Source organism: Syngnathus scovelli, chromosome 8 (genome assembly GCF_024217435.2).
Source record: "Syngnathus scovelli strain Florida chromosome 8, RoL_Ssco_1.2, whole genome shotgun sequence".
NCBI classification, from domain to species: domain Eukaryota; kingdom Metazoa; phylum Chordata; class Actinopteri; order Syngnathiformes; family Syngnathidae; genus Syngnathus; species Syngnathus scovelli.
The window spans coordinates 7,065,233-7,084,512 of record NC_090854.1 but is presented as its reverse complement, the minus strand read 5'-3'; the positions used below and the strand labels follow the sequence as shown (position 1 = coordinate 7,084,512).

At 41.3% G+C, this 19,280-nt stretch overlaps 1 protein-coding gene across 8 annotated transcripts in view; it reads right to left on the bottom strand.

Annotated features, from left to right (window-relative positions):
- The window catches only part of gli2a (GLI family zinc finger 2a), a 112,385-nt gene that overhangs the window by 3,954 nt on the left and 89,151 nt on the right, over positions 1–19,280 (bottom strand). For all 8 annotated transcript variants that reach the window (XM_049729111.2, XM_049729112.2, XM_049729113.2 and 5 more), the window contains 5 exons: positions 16,298–16,438; positions 14,488–14,637; positions 7,188–7,352; positions 6,686–6,967; positions 43–409 (listed from right to left, as the gene is read on the bottom strand). In XM_049729111.2, coding sequence (XP_049585068.1) covers positions 43–409; positions 6,686–6,967; positions 7,188–7,352; positions 14,488–14,637; positions 16,298–16,438 — 1,105 coding nt within the window. The remainder of the gene's footprint in view (positions 1–42; positions 410–6,685; positions 6,968–7,187; positions 7,353–14,487; positions 14,638–16,297; positions 16,439–19,280) is intronic.

The window sequence follows — 19,280 nt, the reverse complement described above, 5'->3', positions numbered from 1 at the left end:
CGTCAATACATCTTGAATGAAGACATCAGAGTTCATAGTTACCAGCTGTAGGTATTGGGGGCAGCTTAGTGTTGTTGCGTTGGCCCTGTAGGGTCTGTGGTGCTGAATTGACCCACGGGCAGGAGTCTCTCACCGTCTTCAGCTTTTCTTTCTTGATAGTCTCCATTTTGATGGTAACTGTGCCACAATGACTCACTGCTTTCCTCAGCTGAAGTCCCATCCCTGTCTGTTGTCCCCCAGCAGGAACAGTAGAGTCAACCAAGGGACACCCATCTTGTGCACTCAGGTCCCCAAAACTGCCCCCACTGTGCATGGCCATCTCTACCCCACTGTCGTTGTTGTTGGTGCTGCTGAGAGGTGATGGCTGACTGCTACATGATGAGTGACCACCAGGACTGGACTGATACATCTAGTGAGGGACACCAAGCAACAAATGGACATAACTAAATAATACAAGCACTGATGTAACCCAAATGGAAAATCGAGGTAGCTTGGTGGTACACACGAGGCATGGAATAATTTACCTTTTAGATGGTACACCACAATCATGTTTTTTTTTAAACCTCCCTAAACAGGTTAAGTTGACTTCTTCCCATACCCCAAGTTCTCAGCCTAAACACCATCAGTGCTTGTCAGAGTGAATTCCACATGCGACCCCCTGTTGCTACAACAACCAATCAGCGGCTTACTGCTTCTAGGGGTTCATTAAACGTACTGCATGGACGAAGTTTATGATGGAGGCATATATGGTGGCTAACTAGCATGGCTAGTATGTTACCGTCTAATAGTTTACATCACAGAGCATATAAATGAGTCACACTTGAGGTAGGAGGCGACCAGTGAGCGAGCTTGAGGATGGCTGAAGGAAATTAATTTTTCAAACCTTTCCCCCTGCCTAAACTAACATATGGGTAATATTACTGTATTGGCCCGAATATAAGACAGCGTTTTTTGCATTGAAATAAGACTGAAAAAGTGGGGGTCGTCTTACATTCGGGGTCTAGACATTGTACCCATTCACAACGCTAGATGGCGCCAGATATACTTAAAGCAAACGCTGAACTTAACTCCCCAGGCAAAAGCGAACCCCTGTCACAAAGAATAAAAATAAAAATAGCGTTAGCACGAAGAAGAAAAATTCAAAATAAGAAAGAAAAAAGAATAAAGTAAGAAAAGAGATAACAAAATGGAAAAACCAGAAGCCATTCATTTACAAATGTGATTGCACTTTAGTTTACCGTATTTATTCTAATTATCGCCCATATTCTAATAATTGCCCAGTGTGTGTTAGCGATGACATAAATAAAAAACATTGATACCTCTAATTATCGCCCATGCTGCTAAAAACTCCCCCCAAAACTTACGTTTTCCTCCGCGACCGCATGCCGACGTCATTGCGCAAGTTTAAATGACTGATTTGACAGCACATTGAATGTCCCTTTTAAATTGTTTTTCTCCATAAACTATGATACAATTACACTCGTCACTCCGCTACAATATCTTCACACAATTACGTTATCGGGACGTCCGCTCGAACAAGACGATTGCGATAACATAATGTGCGCAACATGTGATGTGCGACGGTAACGTGTCGCATCGATGGAGCGTCAATTGACGCACCCCGCTGTTAGAGGTAGATCAAAACAGCCGCTGTTCTAGTGTTAAGAACACCAGTGAGATGCAGGTGTTGCATACTACATAAGGAAAATATACATATTATCGCCCATTTCAGTGCCCCTTGGTGATCGGACAAAAAGTGTTCTCCATTAATCGCCCACCCCCCTGTTGGACATAAACCTTCTCTCATTATCGCCCTGGGCGATAATTAGAATAAATATGGTACATATTTAAATGTTGATATTAAGATGTGATAGTTTTGCATGATTTGAATGAGGCAAAATAACATGCTTTTTCAAATGATTATATATTGTTATAATCATTTGTTTGAGATGTACTGTAATTATTTTCTGTATAAAAATTAAATTTGGTGTTCAAAAAGTCTTTTTTCAAACTTGAGTCTTGAAAAAGAGGGGGTGGTCTCATAATGAGGGTCGTCTTATATTCGGGCCAATACGGTACTAAATAAATAAATAATGTATGTATTTTATTGGTAATTTTTGGCTGCTAAACAAGCACAGATGACCGTGGCTTTGAGGAAGGCCATCCCAATTGCAAAACAATGACGTCAGAAATGTGGCTGCCGAAGCAGGGAATACTTGCAATATGATGTCACATTAATGAGAGCACCACCCATCAATGTTGGACAAATTCAAGGTAACAAGGTATTAACATAACGCTCTTCAAATTAATGTTTGCAGCCAATTATGAGTTAGTTTGGTGTGTCTTGCTTTGGTGAAATTAATTATAGTAAGCTTTCTACCAAGGCTGATAACGTGCCTAACTAGCATAGCGAACATGTTTACATGATCAAGCAGAGTAGTAGAGTCCTTTTTTTTTCCTGGGGAAACTTTACCTTGACTCTTCTGCTAAAATTAATTGTAGCTTATCTCACATCCATAATTTCGTTTTTGTCATTTTGTACATATGTTTAAAATCTGAACCTTCAATATACAAACAGCATGCAGGCTTTAAGTTGTATGCAGTGAAAGAGGGAGAAAGAGAGTAGACGGATACATGTAATAAGCACTCATGCATTAACAAAATTAGCTTGAATATATAATTATTAACTTTCAGTTAGCATAAGTGTTTGTTATTGTAACAAATGCTGTCTTATACTGTTGAAAAATTGAGATCACAACACAAGTCGTTGTATGTTTAAGCTTTTACATTACAGCAGCTAGACCTGTGATATATATATATATATATATATATATATATATATATATATATATAATATATATATATATATATATAATAAAGCGTGTGTACATATATATACTTGTGTATATATATAAATAAATAATAAAGCGTGTGTACATAAGTGTATATTTATATATCCATCCATCCATTTTCCGAACCGCTTAGTCCCCACGGGGGTCGCGGGCGTGCTGGAGCCTATCCCAGCCGTCATCGGGCAGTAGGCGGGGGACACCCTGAACCGGTTGCCAGCCAATTGCAGGGCACACAGAGACAAACAACCATCCGCACTCGCACTCACACCTAGGGACAATTTGGAGTGATCAATCAGCCTACCAAGCATGTTTTTGGGATGTGGGAGGAAACCGGAGTGCCCGGAGAAAACCCACGCGGGCTCGGGGAGAACATGCAAACTCCGCACAGGGAGGGCCGGAGGTGGAATCGAACCCGCACCCTCCTAACTGTGAGGCGGACGTGCTACCCAGTGCGCCACCGAGCCGCCATATTTATATATATTATATATATACATATATACATATATACACACACACACATATATATCAGTGGTTCTTAACGTTGTTGGAGTTACCGAACCCCACTAGTTTCATATGCGCATATATATATATATATATATATATATATATATATATATATATATATATATATATATATATATATATATATATATATATATATATATACACACACACACACACATGCACGCACACCCACACATATATATCAGTGGTTCTTAACGTTGTTGGCGTTACCGAACCCCACTAGTTTCATATGCGCATTCACCGCATTTTTTCAAATTCAAGACATCGATGGTTTTTTTACTGCTGCACAAAATGAGCCGTGCATGAACATCATCTTGTTTAAATAAAAAAAAACAACACAATGCATGAACTCACAACAAATTACACACCTGCAAATCAGTGTGCCTTCTGCTGTTACCTTTGTGAGGCCAGTTCAGATATGCGGCATCACAAATTTACACGATAAGTCAGGTATGTTCGGACCTCCACAGTGGAGGCTCTGCCAAAGCCCTGAGACCAACTCACCGAACCCCTAGGGTTCGATCGAACCCAGATTAAGAACCACTGATATATACCGCATTGGCCCGAATACAAAATTATGTTTTTTGCATTGAAATAAGACTGAAAAAGTGGGGGTCGTCTTACATTCGGAGTCTAGACATTATACCCATTAACTTATGCACAGCGGTAAGTTAAAGGTTGCTGGTATCGATTGAGTATGTTGCTGTGATCGTGTGCGTCTTTGACACAAAGTGAGTATATACATTTCATTATTACTACTGTCCACTGTTGTGCCGTTTGTCCGATTGCGGTTTGCTTTGTGTGGCGCTGTTTGATTGACAGCTCCGGTGCGCTCCTTTAAGTTTGCCTCGCATCGTGCGAGTAGCCGTTACGCAGCGGCACGGCGACTAACGGTCGCCAGCAAATGTATTTTGTTGTCTCGATGACTTATGTTTGGTGAGTATTTCATTTATGGTTATTTAGTATAGCGGAACCGTTACGCGCAGTTAGTTATGTAATGTGTGCCGTCTACTAGTATTGTGTGACGTCAGAAGTTGAGCGTTGACTTACGTGCTGTATTTCTGTCTGTTGCAGAACCACACACACACACATCACACACATACGCACACACACACACACACACACACACACACACACACACACACACACACACACACACACACACACACACACACACACACACACACACACACACACACACACACACACCCCACACACCCCACACACCCTTCACACGCTTCATACAATAATCACACACACAAGAATCACATGCACACACCCAAAGACTCACCCATGTACACTACACACACCTGCTCTCACATCCTTACGACCAATATACCCTTTTGCCAGTTTGCCTGTATGCCCCTATGAGCTAAAGTAGAGTACAAAATTGCCGGACCACAATAAAAAAACATTGCATAACAATCTATGGAGTGAAGCTATGGAACAGCCTGAGCACGGAAATGAAACAATGTCCAACCATCAACCAATTTAAAAATAAATGCAAACTATCGATTTGGGCCAAATGCAGGGATGAGGGGTAGCATGGGTATTGTAAAACAGTCCGATCTGTGGTATTATATAAATATGGATTATTGATTATTGTATTGATTATATGGTATTGATTATAATGTATTGATGATATCATTGATTATTATTGATTATTCTGATTATTGCATATTAGCACATGGTATTATTGTTCTGATTATTGTGCATTATTACATAAGTATAGTAATGTGTGTGGTATATAATTATGGTATATAAGTACATAGATATAGAAACAACTGTATTATGAATAGATAAAAGAGATAGTGGGTAGGATTTGAAAAGTTCTTTAACTTCTTCCTACTCCTTTTCGAGCTCTCCTAATTGTTGTTGTTTAAGTTATTTATGACTTGCTTGAGACATTTTGTTATTGTCCTGTTTTCGTTTTTCTTTTCTTTTTCCTTTTGTATTTTACTGATATCTTTTTCTGTTTTTAAGCTCGAAATAAAATTGATCAATCAATTAATCAAAGCCACAGTGCTTGTTACTTTTTTGCCAATAATTCAGCAAAGCAATCAAAACTGAACCACGTCTTCCCTGATGTGTTCTGACCGACACCCGGGGGCGAAAAGAGCATAACCATCCGAGCCAACCCCCTATACAGTCCTCAGGCTCCCCAACAATAGTGATAGCAGTTTGCATTATTTTATTGCAATATTTTGCCTTACATTTATTTCAAGACGACAGTTACAGTTAGACTTCACTTTGATGGTTAATATAGTTATTGCAATTTTGTTGTTTTATCACAGTGGTTTATTTCCATTTCAAAAACCAAAAGCCATTTATTTACAAATGTGATTGCACTTTAGTTTACATATTTAAATGTTCAGATGTTAAGATGTGTTTTAAGATTAAGTTTTTGCATGATTTGAATGAGGCAAAATAACATGCTTTTTCTCTCAATTACATTGTTATAATCGTTTGTTTCAGATGTAATCATTTTCTGTAAAAAAATTAAATTTGGTGTTCAAAAAATCTTTTTTCAAACTTGAGTCTTGAAAAAGAGGGGGTCATCTTATAATCAGGACTGTCTTATATTCGGGCCAATATGGTATACACACACACACACACACGCACGCGCACGCGCACACGCACGCACGCACACACACACACACACACACACACACACACACACACACACACACACACACACACACACACACACACACACGCATGGACACAAACAAAAAAAAAATATATATATATGCATATATGATATATACAGGTGTATATATACTGTAATTTAAAAGCTTAAACATGCAACTACTTGTGTTGTGATCCCACTAAAACCTTTGAATATAAATATTTTGTGATTACTGATTTATGCATAAAAAGTAGTTGTGATCCCACTAAAACCTTTGAATATATATATATATTGTCATAATCAAGATTTTGTGATTACTGCTTTATGCAGAAAAAGTAACAGTTTCATAAATTTGCCTGACTAATTCAAATGCAGCAAGACATGAAGAGGCATTAACTCTTGTTGGTTGAGTCATGAGACAGAGAAAACGGAATGCTCACCTCAGTGCAGACTATCCATTATGGAAATTTTAAGGGAAAGAAAAAAGCACATTCAAGCAAAAAAACTGAAAATGTGGCTTAAGCATGCAGACAACTGTCAGTCAAATATTTAACCACAGTGTCAGTGGTGTCAGTGTTAGTAAATGTGGAAACAAAGGGACAAAAGTCATGCTGATAACAGTATTCAATCAAATTACTAGAATGGCAATGACACCTTCAAGTGTATAATCATGACTCACAATGGAATTCTCAGTCTTGATTGATTTGACTTGTAGACAGTCTTCCATGCTTCTCATGGTGCCTTTGGCATCGGTCCTTTCATCCACACTTCCTGTGCCATTTTTAGAATGGAACTCATTCTCGCCATTGTCTTTGGGAGGTTGAAGTCCTCGAGGAGCGTCACTTCGCTGTTTCTTGGTGACATGAGCCTCCGGTCCGTGAACAGTCTTAACATGCTTCCTGAGAGAGCTGGGGTCTGTGTAGCGCTTGGTACAACCCACAATTTTACATACATATGGTTTCTGTTGAAAGGGATTAAACACAATTTGTTTAAATAGAGTTACAATTCAGCATCACACAGATAGGACAGACAAGCAGACAATATGTTTGACATGAATCATAACATTAACACTTTTACCAGGAAAAGACAAATCTTCAGATCTAGAAGTGTTGCCAATGCACGATTATACCGTGTATGTGAAAGCTGTGCTCCACACAAAGCTGGTTGACAACTTCACATACCTCATTAGAATGTGTACGATTCTGATGCTTGGCTCGGTCTGAAGCATTTGAGAAAGCCTTGTTGCAGCCTTCATGCTCACACACATAGGGCTTCTCCCCAGTGTGAGACCGAAGGTGGGTCTTGAGATTCTCTAGACGGGAGTAAGCTTTTGTGCAGCCCTCAAACTGCAAATAGACAGAAAGCCAGTGTGAAATGGTGAGAAGAAATGCCACAGGGATCCATCCACCCATTCCCTACACAGTTTAAGTTGGTGAAAGGTCAAGAAGTGCAGGATGCTATTTCAGCTTGCACTACCCACACAATATTATAAATGTTTAACTTTTTTTTGTTGCATTTTTCTTCTGTGATCTCTACATCTTTTGACCAATTATAATAATTCCAACTTTGAATTGTTCAGTTTATCCCAACCAATGCAATAATTGCCACATATCAACAATTCTACATTTGGGGGGAAATGTTAATTAAAATACCCACCAAATAAATTACATATTTTAGTTTTTTTCCTCTAATGTCAACATGTTTTGACTAATTCAATTCATTCCAACTCTAAACTCCCAAAGTTCAGGATATTCAGGGATACATTTTGTCTAATTTAAAAATTAACATGTTTCACATGTTTTGGTGCCAAAAATCCCCCATAGAGAATGCGCTATCACATTCAACATTACCGTATTTTCCAGACTATAAGTCGAGTTTTTTTCATAGTTTGGCCCAGGGAGTGCGACTTTTACTCAGGAGCACCTTACGTGTGAAATTATTAACACATTAGTCTATAATTTCACATGTTATTTTCACATTAAACTGCAAAAGGCTCTCTAGACCTGTGGAATAATTGGAACTGCAACAGGATGATGAGTCTGACGTAAGCGATGTAGAACAAGAAGCGCTGCATCGTCTTCCTCAGGAGTTAGCGGAGTTGTTTAAAAGTGACACAGAGGATGAAGATTTTATTGGATTTAGTGATTTGGAGTGACACGGATGGTTTGGTAAACTTGTTAGCATGTTATTTATGGTATAGTTATCTGAATAACTCTTAATATGTTACGTCAGGAATTCTCAGTTTGTTGTTTATGTGTCATGTAACGTTAGCATACCGTACGATTATTCTGCCTGTTGTTGCCTCTATTCTATTTTTATTTTAAATTGCCTTTCAATGTCTGGTTTGGTGTTGGACTTTCCCCCTAGAATGCGACTTATACTCCAGTGCGAAATATATGTCTTTTTCCTCTTTATTATGCATTTTATGGCTGGTGTGACTTGTGCTCCAAAGCAACTTATAGTCCGGAAAATACGGTACATGGTTGTATTATATGTGTGCACGTGTACAATAATAGGTCAACATAAACACATATATACGTGAGTATCCGGGTGCAAAAAAATCCTCATTTCAAAAAGACAACCTTCAAATTTTCAATCCAGATACCCAAGGAAAATATATAAAATATATTTTTCAATATGCTTAATTTTTTTTTATTCAAATGGAAAAAACTAAGTCGAGACAATTTTATTACAAGCGATTTCCATCCCCGCACAAACAGAAAAACAAGAGATGTCCATGCTTTTGCATTTTTAGCTTCAACTCTCTTTATAGCTTCTGCACCCTATTTGATCAGACAAATCCCTGGACTGTTTTTTTCTCCTCAATCGTCATTTCTTTGAAGACATGAGAAAACTAGAGCGTGTAATGCCTCCTCAACGTCGACACCTCTGAAATCGTAATTGCCACGCTCACGTAGTACGGAAGGGTAAGACTGCGAGGCGCTAATTTCTTGTTGAAAATGTCACAAATAAAATGATGCAAAGGAATGGGTATCTGTCTCAACATTACTTACTTGGTGTAACCTGTCGGTGGATTAGGAAGGTTTTCTACTTTTACTGTCCAGTCGTGACCAAATGATATGGGGTTGGGAGGTGTAAATAAGAGGGTCGTGGTTATAAAGTGTACAGTGATCCCTTGCTACTTCGCGTTTCGTTTATCGCGGCTTCACTATACCGCGGATTTTTTTCCCAAATTAAAAAAACATTTAAAAGTCAAAATAAAATTTCTAAATTGAGGAAACATACGTCTAACCTTTAGGACAATGTAGTATTGCTCCAAATGTTCGTTTACAAGTCCGTTTTCACGTGTTAGCACAATCGCGAATTAGCATCTTTCCGCTAACTCGTTAGCCTGCCCAGTACTTCTTGTTGGTGACCGTACTTCGCGGATTTCATTTATCGCGGGTGGTTTTTGGAAGCAATTACCCGCGATAAACGAGGGATTACTGTAATTACAGTTTGTGAGTGGAGACTAAAGCTAAGTGTTCCTCAAGCGGTAACTGTTGAAAGCTTTTCGTACCTATGTAAACGCTGTTAATTGGTTATGACGATTCCAGCCTGTACTGAGTCTCCAATTGTGCTTGTACAAGAATGAGCATCGTGATGTTGAAGGGATAGGGTCAAAATACAAAAAGTCCTGCCTAGCTACAAAAACAGATATGCTCAAACCTCATTGAATAAAGTACATAAGCAGACAAGTATATTCACATATTAAATAAATAAAATAAACATTTTAAGTATATAATCATACCTACACACCAAATCAATAAAGAAGACACAACTAGACATTTTTGATAAGTGGTGATGAGAAAGGTTTTTATAACTTTATGATCTGATATATATTTCTGAGCACTTTGAAACAACAAATGACTTTTGATATATTGCCTAAATAGCTTAATGACCCTTAAGGAACTGTGTAATGCATGCCTGATGTTTTTTCTCTAAATCATGGACACGGCCACGTCTTGACCGTTCAGTACTTGATTGTATCTTATGTTTTGACTAATGCTAGACGCCAGTTTTTGATTACTACTGAACGCTCTGTACAGAGGGAAATATTTTGCCTAACAAAGAAAAGATACGGTTGGAAGCATGATTAAACTAAGAATAAGCAAAGACATGAAGTGTCAAAAGAACAGCAATAGATTAATGATGTCACAGCCAAAAGCTAACATAATTTCGTACAAAATGACAAAATTGAAAGAATGAGGTACGACAGTGTATGTCCAAGATTGGAGAAGAATGTTCACAGGAAGGTCACGTGGAGATAAAACCAGCAGGTGCCAGAGGGAGCCAGCCAAGGACTCGGCCAAAGATGATCGCCAAGGCCGAAAGACGGGATGGAAGACAACAGCCCCCACACACACCGAATCGCCCATAACCAGCACCCACTCCTATGGCGAACTTGCCCCACCCCAAAGACTCATCACCCATTAAACTCGGCCCACACCGGCATGTGCAACTGATATAAGCTAACCAAAGAACCTTGAACGTTGCCTTTTCTGAATGGAGACTTTCCGCTCTTGAAGGGCCCAGCGCTGTATTGTACTTTCCTGAAAACAGAGCTGTCTGAACAATAATTGTGATTGAACTCAACCAACATGTGTAAGTCTAATTTGTGCTTCAGTGTCTTAGCATTTTCCTAAATCTGAAGAAATCAAACGAGCACGCAGTGAGTAAATTGGATAACAGGAGATTGGTAATGGCTTTTGCCGTGAGGCGCAGATAACGCGCTCCCTAAATTGTGGACAAAATCCAGCAATGTGAATTACAATTTTCTTTTCTGGCCGCAGGTGGGAGTAGCGATTACAAACTCAGAAACAGTGGATTGCAGCTTCAATACCATCGTTCCTGTGCCGAAGAAACCTGCACCGTCCTGCTTCAATGACTACCGCCCCGTGGCACTGACGCCCATCATCATGAAGTGCTTTGAGCGGCTTGTCATGGAGCACATCAAATCCGTTCTCCCCCCCCACCATTGACCCTTTCCAGTTTGCGTACCGTGCCAAACGGTCCTCTGAGGATGCCATCTGCTCTGCCCTCCACTCGGCCCTCACCCACCTGGAGAGAAAGGACTCATATGTGAGATTGCTATTTGTGGACTTCAGCTCTGCCTTCAACACCATTGTGCCGCAGCGACTCATCTGCAAACTCGACGAGCTGGGCCTCAGTAACTCCCTCTGCAACTGGCTACTGGACTTCCTCTGTCAGAGGCCTCAGGTGGTGCGTGTTGGTGACAAAATCTCCGCCAGCATCACGCTGAGCACGGGGGCCCCCCAGGGCTGCGTGCTCAGTCCATTGCTCTTCACCCTGCTGACGCATGACTGCACTGCGACCTACAGCGACAACCGCATAGTGAAGTTTGCTGACGACACGACTCTGGTGGGTCTCATCACGAAGGGCGACGAGACTCGGTACAGGTCGGAAGTTGACCTTCTGACCACGTGGTGCAGGGACAACAACCTCCTGCTGAACGTCAATAAGACCAAGGAAATCGTTGTTGACTTCCGGAAGGGTCACACAAAACACCTGCCGCTGATCATCGACGGTGCTGTGGTGGAGAGGGTGAGCTGCACCAAGTTCCTGGGGGTGCACATCAGTGAGGACCTCTCCTGGTCCGCAAACACCGCGTCACTGGCAAAGAAAGCTCAGCGCCGCCTGTACTTCCTGCGGAAGCTCAGGAGTGCATGTGCTCCTCAGGCAGTCCTGTCTACATTCTACAACACAACACTAACGCTCGCGAGTTCCCTCCAATTGTCAGATCCCTGTTTTTTCTCTTAAACTTAAGAAAGGGTATAAAAAGGGCAGCTGGATGTAGTAAAAAGATTTTTTAAAAAAAGTATCACTTTCATAGGGAATGGGAGGACTTTTTTTTCACGATGATATATATTGTTTTAGTGGATGGATCTTTGTGACTTGGTCATTTCAAAAGTAGCTCGCGAGCTGAAAATGTTTGGGCACCCCTGCTATAAGGCATGTTAAATCTAAGGAATTGTCATTATCGATATGATGTTTAAGGGTGAACCTTTACATTAATGGTTCCAATCCTCATACACAGACACAAACTTGGTAACTTAGCTTGGAACTGTACTTATCATGTAAAACAATTATATATGGATTATTTTAAGTGTGGCAGTTTTGGAAATTTAGCTATGCAGGGGAAGCAAGATAATTCTTTTGCCCGTTCTTAATTTACTTGTTTATTTAAAGAATGTTCTATGGTTCAGAGAACTGTGGCCAGAACAGATATTGTTTATTCTGCTGTACCTGTATCCACTGCCATCACTCATCTCATGACTATATGCACTGCCTGAACGAAGGGGCACTGTAATTCACCACAAAAGTTTATATTTTCACACAAACAAGCACTGTTGCTGAAAACCCGGCCAAGATATTGTCACAAAGGCTGAGGGAATCAACATGACAACATCCAAAGGTTGGTTGCTAGACCTCTTTTTTGCTTTATAAATCAGGTAATTAATACAATTTTCGACACTACCCTCGTAGGGACAAGCGGTATAGACAATGGATGGATGGATGGAAATCTACAAATTTGTAAGACAAATATTTTATGTGACTTAATTGTGTACACTGTACAGTATGCAAAACGTCCCAAACGTGGATGGTGGAGTCTATAGTTGTTGTATTACATACACTATCATTCTCCTGAGAAATACAACATGTATGATTATACATTTTAAGATGCATATTTTTTTTGTTTGCGCCGAAAAGACCCCTGAGTAACATGTCTGAGGGAGCTGCAGAGTGCAACACTGTGGTTAATTCTTTTCCCCAGCAATGTTTCTACAAGAGTGAACCACAGCTGTGTCTCCAGGCGAGAGTGGAGGAGTGCTGGTGATGGGGGTGACAAGGCCGACCACATATTGTCCATCTCTAGATCAGCTCACCACTGAAGAATAGGGTCAGTTTACACAAGCGCCTCCTGCCTGTGTTTACAGTTGGTACACATTTTTGTTTTACCATGTTTAAACTCTTGAGATGTTTATTTTGTCTCGCTTACTGTGAGCTTTACGGGAGTAAATTAGATTATCCCAGAGCAAAGGTTAGTCTGGGTCAGAAGCAAGCAGCAAATTCATATACAATGGTGTTCACAACATGTTATTATCAATTGCATTTGTTGACCTGAGGCAACACCTAGGAGGCGGAAAAAAAGCTGGGCACCTTATTGAGCTCAGTCCCATCAGCTCTACAAACAAAACAGGCAGGAAGTGTCTTAGAAGCAGGGACATGGATTATACTTCACATACTGGGAAAGAACGTGAAAAGGGGAAGTCGTCACCAAAGAGAATTGTGAGACTCAAGGGATGGGGAGCAAAAAGCTGCCTGATGGGGTGTTGGTTAATCCCCTCAAGCATCCATATATTGCTTTACCACTCCTTCTTCTCTCCCACTGCTTTTAAAAAGGCACGGATTGTAACATGTTGTCTTTAGGCCCTGAGAGAGTGTACACCCATCTGGTACACAGATTTATTTGCAACTGTCAAAGCTATGTTTGTTTTAAGTTATCTGACACATTCAGTCTTTATCATACTCTTGCCCAAACAAACAAATACATTATATTTTCCTTTAACAAAAAAAGTTTGAATCCTTCTTTGGGATTTTGGGGAAAGAGAGACAGTGAATGGAAGTAAATATCAGACTACATAATCTAAGAAATGTAGCCTAGATTGCTGCATTCAAATAATCTATTTGATAGCAGTCTGGCTATACATGAGCAGACCACCAACAAATAGAGGCAGAAACTGACTTCACAAATGGTTTGTGAATGTAAAACATGGCTATAGAAAAAGAAAGACATTGCAAGACAGAAATAATAATCAACCCTTCTTGTGATAGTTTTTTTTAGAAGGGCAGTAAATTGCTGATAGTATGTCTCTGTTATTGGTGCTTCGCTCCCCTCCCTGAAGGACATTTACGCCTCCCATCTCGCCCGCAAGGCAACCACGATTGCGAGTGATGTGAGTCACCTAGCTCACTCTTTGTTTGACCTTCTGCCCTCTGGGAAGAGGTACAGGAACCTGCGCTCCCGCACCACCAGACTCGCCAACAGCTTCTTTCTCCAGGCTGTTAGGACCCTGAACTCGCTACACCCTTCTGCGTAGCGTGTGGCACTGTTGCGCTATTTTCTGGAATGTCTGCTGTACGCTCACTTGCTCCTTTTTGCTCCTCTTATTTATTTGTTGTGTTATTTATTCATTATTTATTCAGCACGCTGTTGTTTACTTGTTTACTTGATTGTCTATTGTGGGCCATGTCTTGTCACCGTGGGATAGCGGGGAATGAAATTTCGGTTTCTTTGTGTGTCTTTGGCATATGGAGAAATTGACAATAAAGCTGACTTTGACTTTGAAACCCTTATATTCAGTTTTATTTGATCAACAAGCTAATAGTGAGGATTTTGAGACGATAGAATGTTACTAGTTACTTATCTTGTGTATCTCAATGTTCTGTCGTACTTACTGTGCATTTATGCGGCTTCTCTCCCGTGTGTCTCCTCATGTGGACCACCAGCATATATTGGGCCTTGAAGGGCTTTTGGTCTCGAGAACACTCCACCCACCGACACACAAACTCCTTCTTTTCACCATGGATGTGGTCATTGTTGATGTGCTGAAGAAACAACTCGTCACATTGAGGCACATGTGCGCTACAGGGGTACAGAGCTATTGCTTGGTGACAAAAATGAGTCAGCTTGTCTTTTCCTTCAAGCACAAGCACAATAATGACACACATTGTGAGTAACCCTGCCATAAATAATGTCTGGCAGGCATTGTGCGTCTGTCAACAGTAATGAAAAAAATAAAATTAAAAAAACCTTTAAAAACAATGTTTGTTTGTACAGTCTGTCCTCAGGCTTGTAGGTTTGTATATAGAAATGGGGATTTCCTCCGTAAAGGATTTGATTCCAGTTTGTATCTCTTACTTGTAACTTACCTGATTATGGCTATAAATATTGGATTTATATAACTTGTTTTGCATACAAAGAAATATTCAAAAACTTGGATTCCATGTACTGCTTACAAATAACTGCGCCCTGGAAGGAATCACTTCATTTCCTGAGGAGACACTGTAGTTGGCAATGCTCTAATTGTTGCTTCTTTTTACAAGCTAAGACTGCTGAGTAGTGGGCAGTTCTGCGTTCTATTTTGAGTGGCGGAAGAGGAATGGAAACAAGTGTGTAATCCAGCAGAGACCTCTATTTTCAGGCAGCGCACGACATCTTTTATTTTGGGGCTCTTCTAACTAGATTATTTTGGTTAAGCAGAAGCCAACATTTACAGGTGCACTTGAACACCCCAAGTGCTTTAAAAGATGTGGTCAAGAATTGAGTGGGCAGGGGGTAAATCCCAATTGCAATCAAAACTTTGTAAAATTTATAAAAATTGTGATCTTATTTAAACTTGAGGAATCAGTTGCATCAATAGTTAGGTCAAAGATTCTTGACTGGTGGAGACCAAAGCCCGCTCTGCAATTCTTACACATGCCCTCCTGAACAGAGCTCTGAGGTAACTGACAGTCAGTTGGACATTGGAACGAGTGTTGAAATGTCCCAGAAAGGTGGCAGTTTTCTAAACGCCAGAGTTGCTGGCATGACGATGGATTTATGCGTGGCCCTCTGGGATTCAGGAGAAGGGGCTGTTGCTCAGATAGAGGTCAGGGGTCAGGCAGCTGAGGGAGTGAGGGTCAGGGGCACACAGCTGCAAGGCTTGTCTCAAATTTGGCGAGAGCAGGAAGCCTGATTAACGCTGAGCGTGTCAACAGGAAAAGATCAGTGGCAAAAGATTAGTGACTGGACAATTTTCTGATCAGACACAATCACATTAATTTAATAAGTGGCAGAAAAGTTATGTAAACCTTTATCTCAAATGAACTTAACCACAGCAAACCAAATGCTGAGGCTGATGAAAGTGAGTTGCGCTCATGTCATCAGTATGTCTTTTATATACCCACTCTGCAGTATGAATGCTGCTGGAAATACTGAATTTCCCCCAGTCCCTTTCTCCATCCATCCATCCATCCATCCATCCATCCATCCATCCATCCATCCATCCATCCATCCATCCATCCATCCATCCATCCATCCATCCATCCATCCATCCATCCATCCATCCATCCATCCATCCATCCATCCATCGGTCTCGGTACATAAGCAAAATCAATGCATTTTAATGCGTATCAAATGCACATTAAATAAATAACAGCAGCATTTTCCTGCATATTAATTAAATATCAGCAAATTGTCCGTCGATAAGACTAAATGGAAACTCACATGTACAAGTTGGTCTTGGGTATCATACTCCTTGGTACAACCTTCCCAGTGGCAGTTAGTCTCATATATGGCCTCAGGTTCCTGTTTGCACTCATCTTTATCAAGCTCCTCACTCATTTCCAGCATTCCACCACCATGGTCCTTCAGGCACAGAGACAGAACTTAGTCATTCATAGTGGTCTTCTGGTTGATCAGCCGTCAATCGTGATTGGCTGATTTTCATGGAAAAGTAAGTAATTGGCATATGTCAGTCAATGCCTTTCATTCCCAGAAAAAAAATCATTCGATTACAGCTCGTACTTTGCAGCCTGTGTGCTGTGTAATATCCTCTCCCCATCCGTGAAACTGTGCGGGTGAACGACAAACCCAAAAAAAAAAACATGGACGCATCCCTTTTTTCTGACGTTAGAGATTAAACCAGTAAGTGAATCATAATACTAGTTTTGTGCATTTTCTGCACGGTCAATTTAAAATAATGTATATAAATTATATATATATGTGTGTATATATATGTATATGTATATATATATATATATATATATATATATATATGTATATATATATATATATACGGCTGACTAGCTCAATCAGTAAGTGACATGACTTACAAACGGAAGACCCGGGTTCGATTCCCGGCAGGGGCACAATATGAGCAATGAGCGATTACCTTACCAGCAGTCAGTGTGGGTCCTTAGGCAAGACCCTTAACGATACCGCCTACCTCAGAGATAATGAGAGTACAAGAAACGAAAGACATGCCGGCTCAGACGTCGCCCGGACAAACAAGGTCTGCGTCAGGTGCTGGGGAACCAGAGCACCCTGATGAAAAATGGGCTACTGGAACAAGACACAAATGGGCGAGATGCGAGAATAAGGATCTGTTGGAATGCTACTACTTCAGCAACCCGAGCGAGAATGCGGGAACAATGGCAACTTCAATACCCACAGTCAACACTAGTAGCAACTAGTAGCTCAATGTTCCAATATCCATAAACGGCACCTGCTATCACACCTCGAGATTGATGAGATACAACACAAATGCCATAGCGAAGGCCAACCAGAGCACCAGGTCAGAGACGAGTTAAATCCATGTAAAAGCCCAGAGGTTGGGTACGAAACCCCAATAAGCACAATCAAGCTGAACGAGGCAGCAACTGACCTGAAGAACAAGATCACGGTGAGAATGAATGCTCGGGAACCTAGATACACACTGCAGAGGCTAAGTGAAGTACCCTCAGAAAGTCTCCTAGAAGATGTGAATGCAGCATTGACAACAATTCCTACGGCTACCATCACTGAAACCAATGAGCTGATATACACCTCAGCAGCAGTGATCCTAGAAATGCTTGGCTACAAGAAGAATGACCATATGCGACCACAACAGTGCCCACCATGGAAGAGAAGGCTGGAGGCCAAAATCAAGATAGCACGGAGAGAAGTGAGCCAAATGACAGAGGCCCAGAAAGGTGCAATGAAAAAGCAAGTTCCCAAGAAATACAGCCATATGCCCATACCTGAAGCACTCGAAACTGCCAAACAAAGACTCCAAGCCTTGGCCAGCCGCCTAAAGAGGTACACAAGAGAGAATGAAGCCAGACGAATAAACAGGTTGTTCACAACACAACCAGCGAAAGTGTACGCTCAGTGGCAGGGGAATAATAGCAGAGCAGACCCACCAAGGCTGGAAACTGAACAGTACTGGAAGGATATATGGGAGCGGGAGGCATCACATAAGAAGGATGCACAGTGGCTGGTGGCTCTGAGAAAGGACCAGAGCAAGCTCCCTGAACAGAACCCAGTAACCATCACAGTGGCAGACATCCAGAGAAGAGTCTCAGGAATGAAAAACTGGACAGCACCAGGCCCTGACATGATCCACAGCTACTGGCTCAAGAAACTTACAACTCTCCATGAGCGCCTGGCAGCACAAATGAACCAGCTGCTAAGGGATGGGACTCACCCTGAATGGCTAACCCAAGGGCGTACGATCCTGATCCAGAAGGATCCATCAAAGGGTACAGTCCCATTCAACTACCGGCCAATCACCTGCCTCTCCACAACATGGAAGCTGATGTCGGGCATACTATCAGATAAGATCAGCAGGCACATGGATCAATACATGAGCACTGCTCAGAAAGGGATTGGTAAAAATACCAGAGGAGCAAAACATCAACTCCTGGTGGATAGAACAGTCACCCAAGACTGCAGAACTAGACGTACCAACCTGAGCACTGCCTGGATTGATTACAAGAAAGCATATGACTCAATGCCACATACTTGGATCACTGAATGCTTGAGGCTGTACAACATCAATGGGACTCTGAGAACCTTCATCGCCAACTCGATGAAACAGTGGAAAACCACACTTGAAGCCAATGGCAAGCCACTTGCACACGTGACCATCAAATGTGGTATATACCAAGGAGACGCTCTGTCCCCAATGCTGTTCTTAATAGGACTGAACCCCCTCAGCCAAATAATCAACAAGACGGGCTATGGATACCAACTCAGGAATGGGGCCACCATCAGCCACCTCCTCTACATGGATGACATAAAGCTGTACGCTAAGAACGAGCGGGACATTGACTCCCTGATCCACACTACCAGGATCTACAGCTCTGACATCGGAATGTCATTCGGACTTGAGAAATGTGGCCGCATGGTGACTAAAAGAGGAAAGGTAATCCACACAGAGGGGGTCTCACTCCCAGAAGGAACAATAGCAGACATTGAGGACAGCTACAAATACCTTGGAATTCCACAGGCAAATGGCAACCTTGACGAGGAAACAAGGAAAGCAGCCACAGCCAAATACCTCCATCGAGTAAGGCAAGTCCTAAGAAGTCAGCTCAATGGCAAGAACAAGTCCCTAGCCATTAACAGCTACGCCTTACCAGTAATCAGGTACCCTGCAGGAATCATACGGTGGCCAAAGGAAGATATACAGACCACAGATATCAAGACACGGAAGCTCCTAACCATG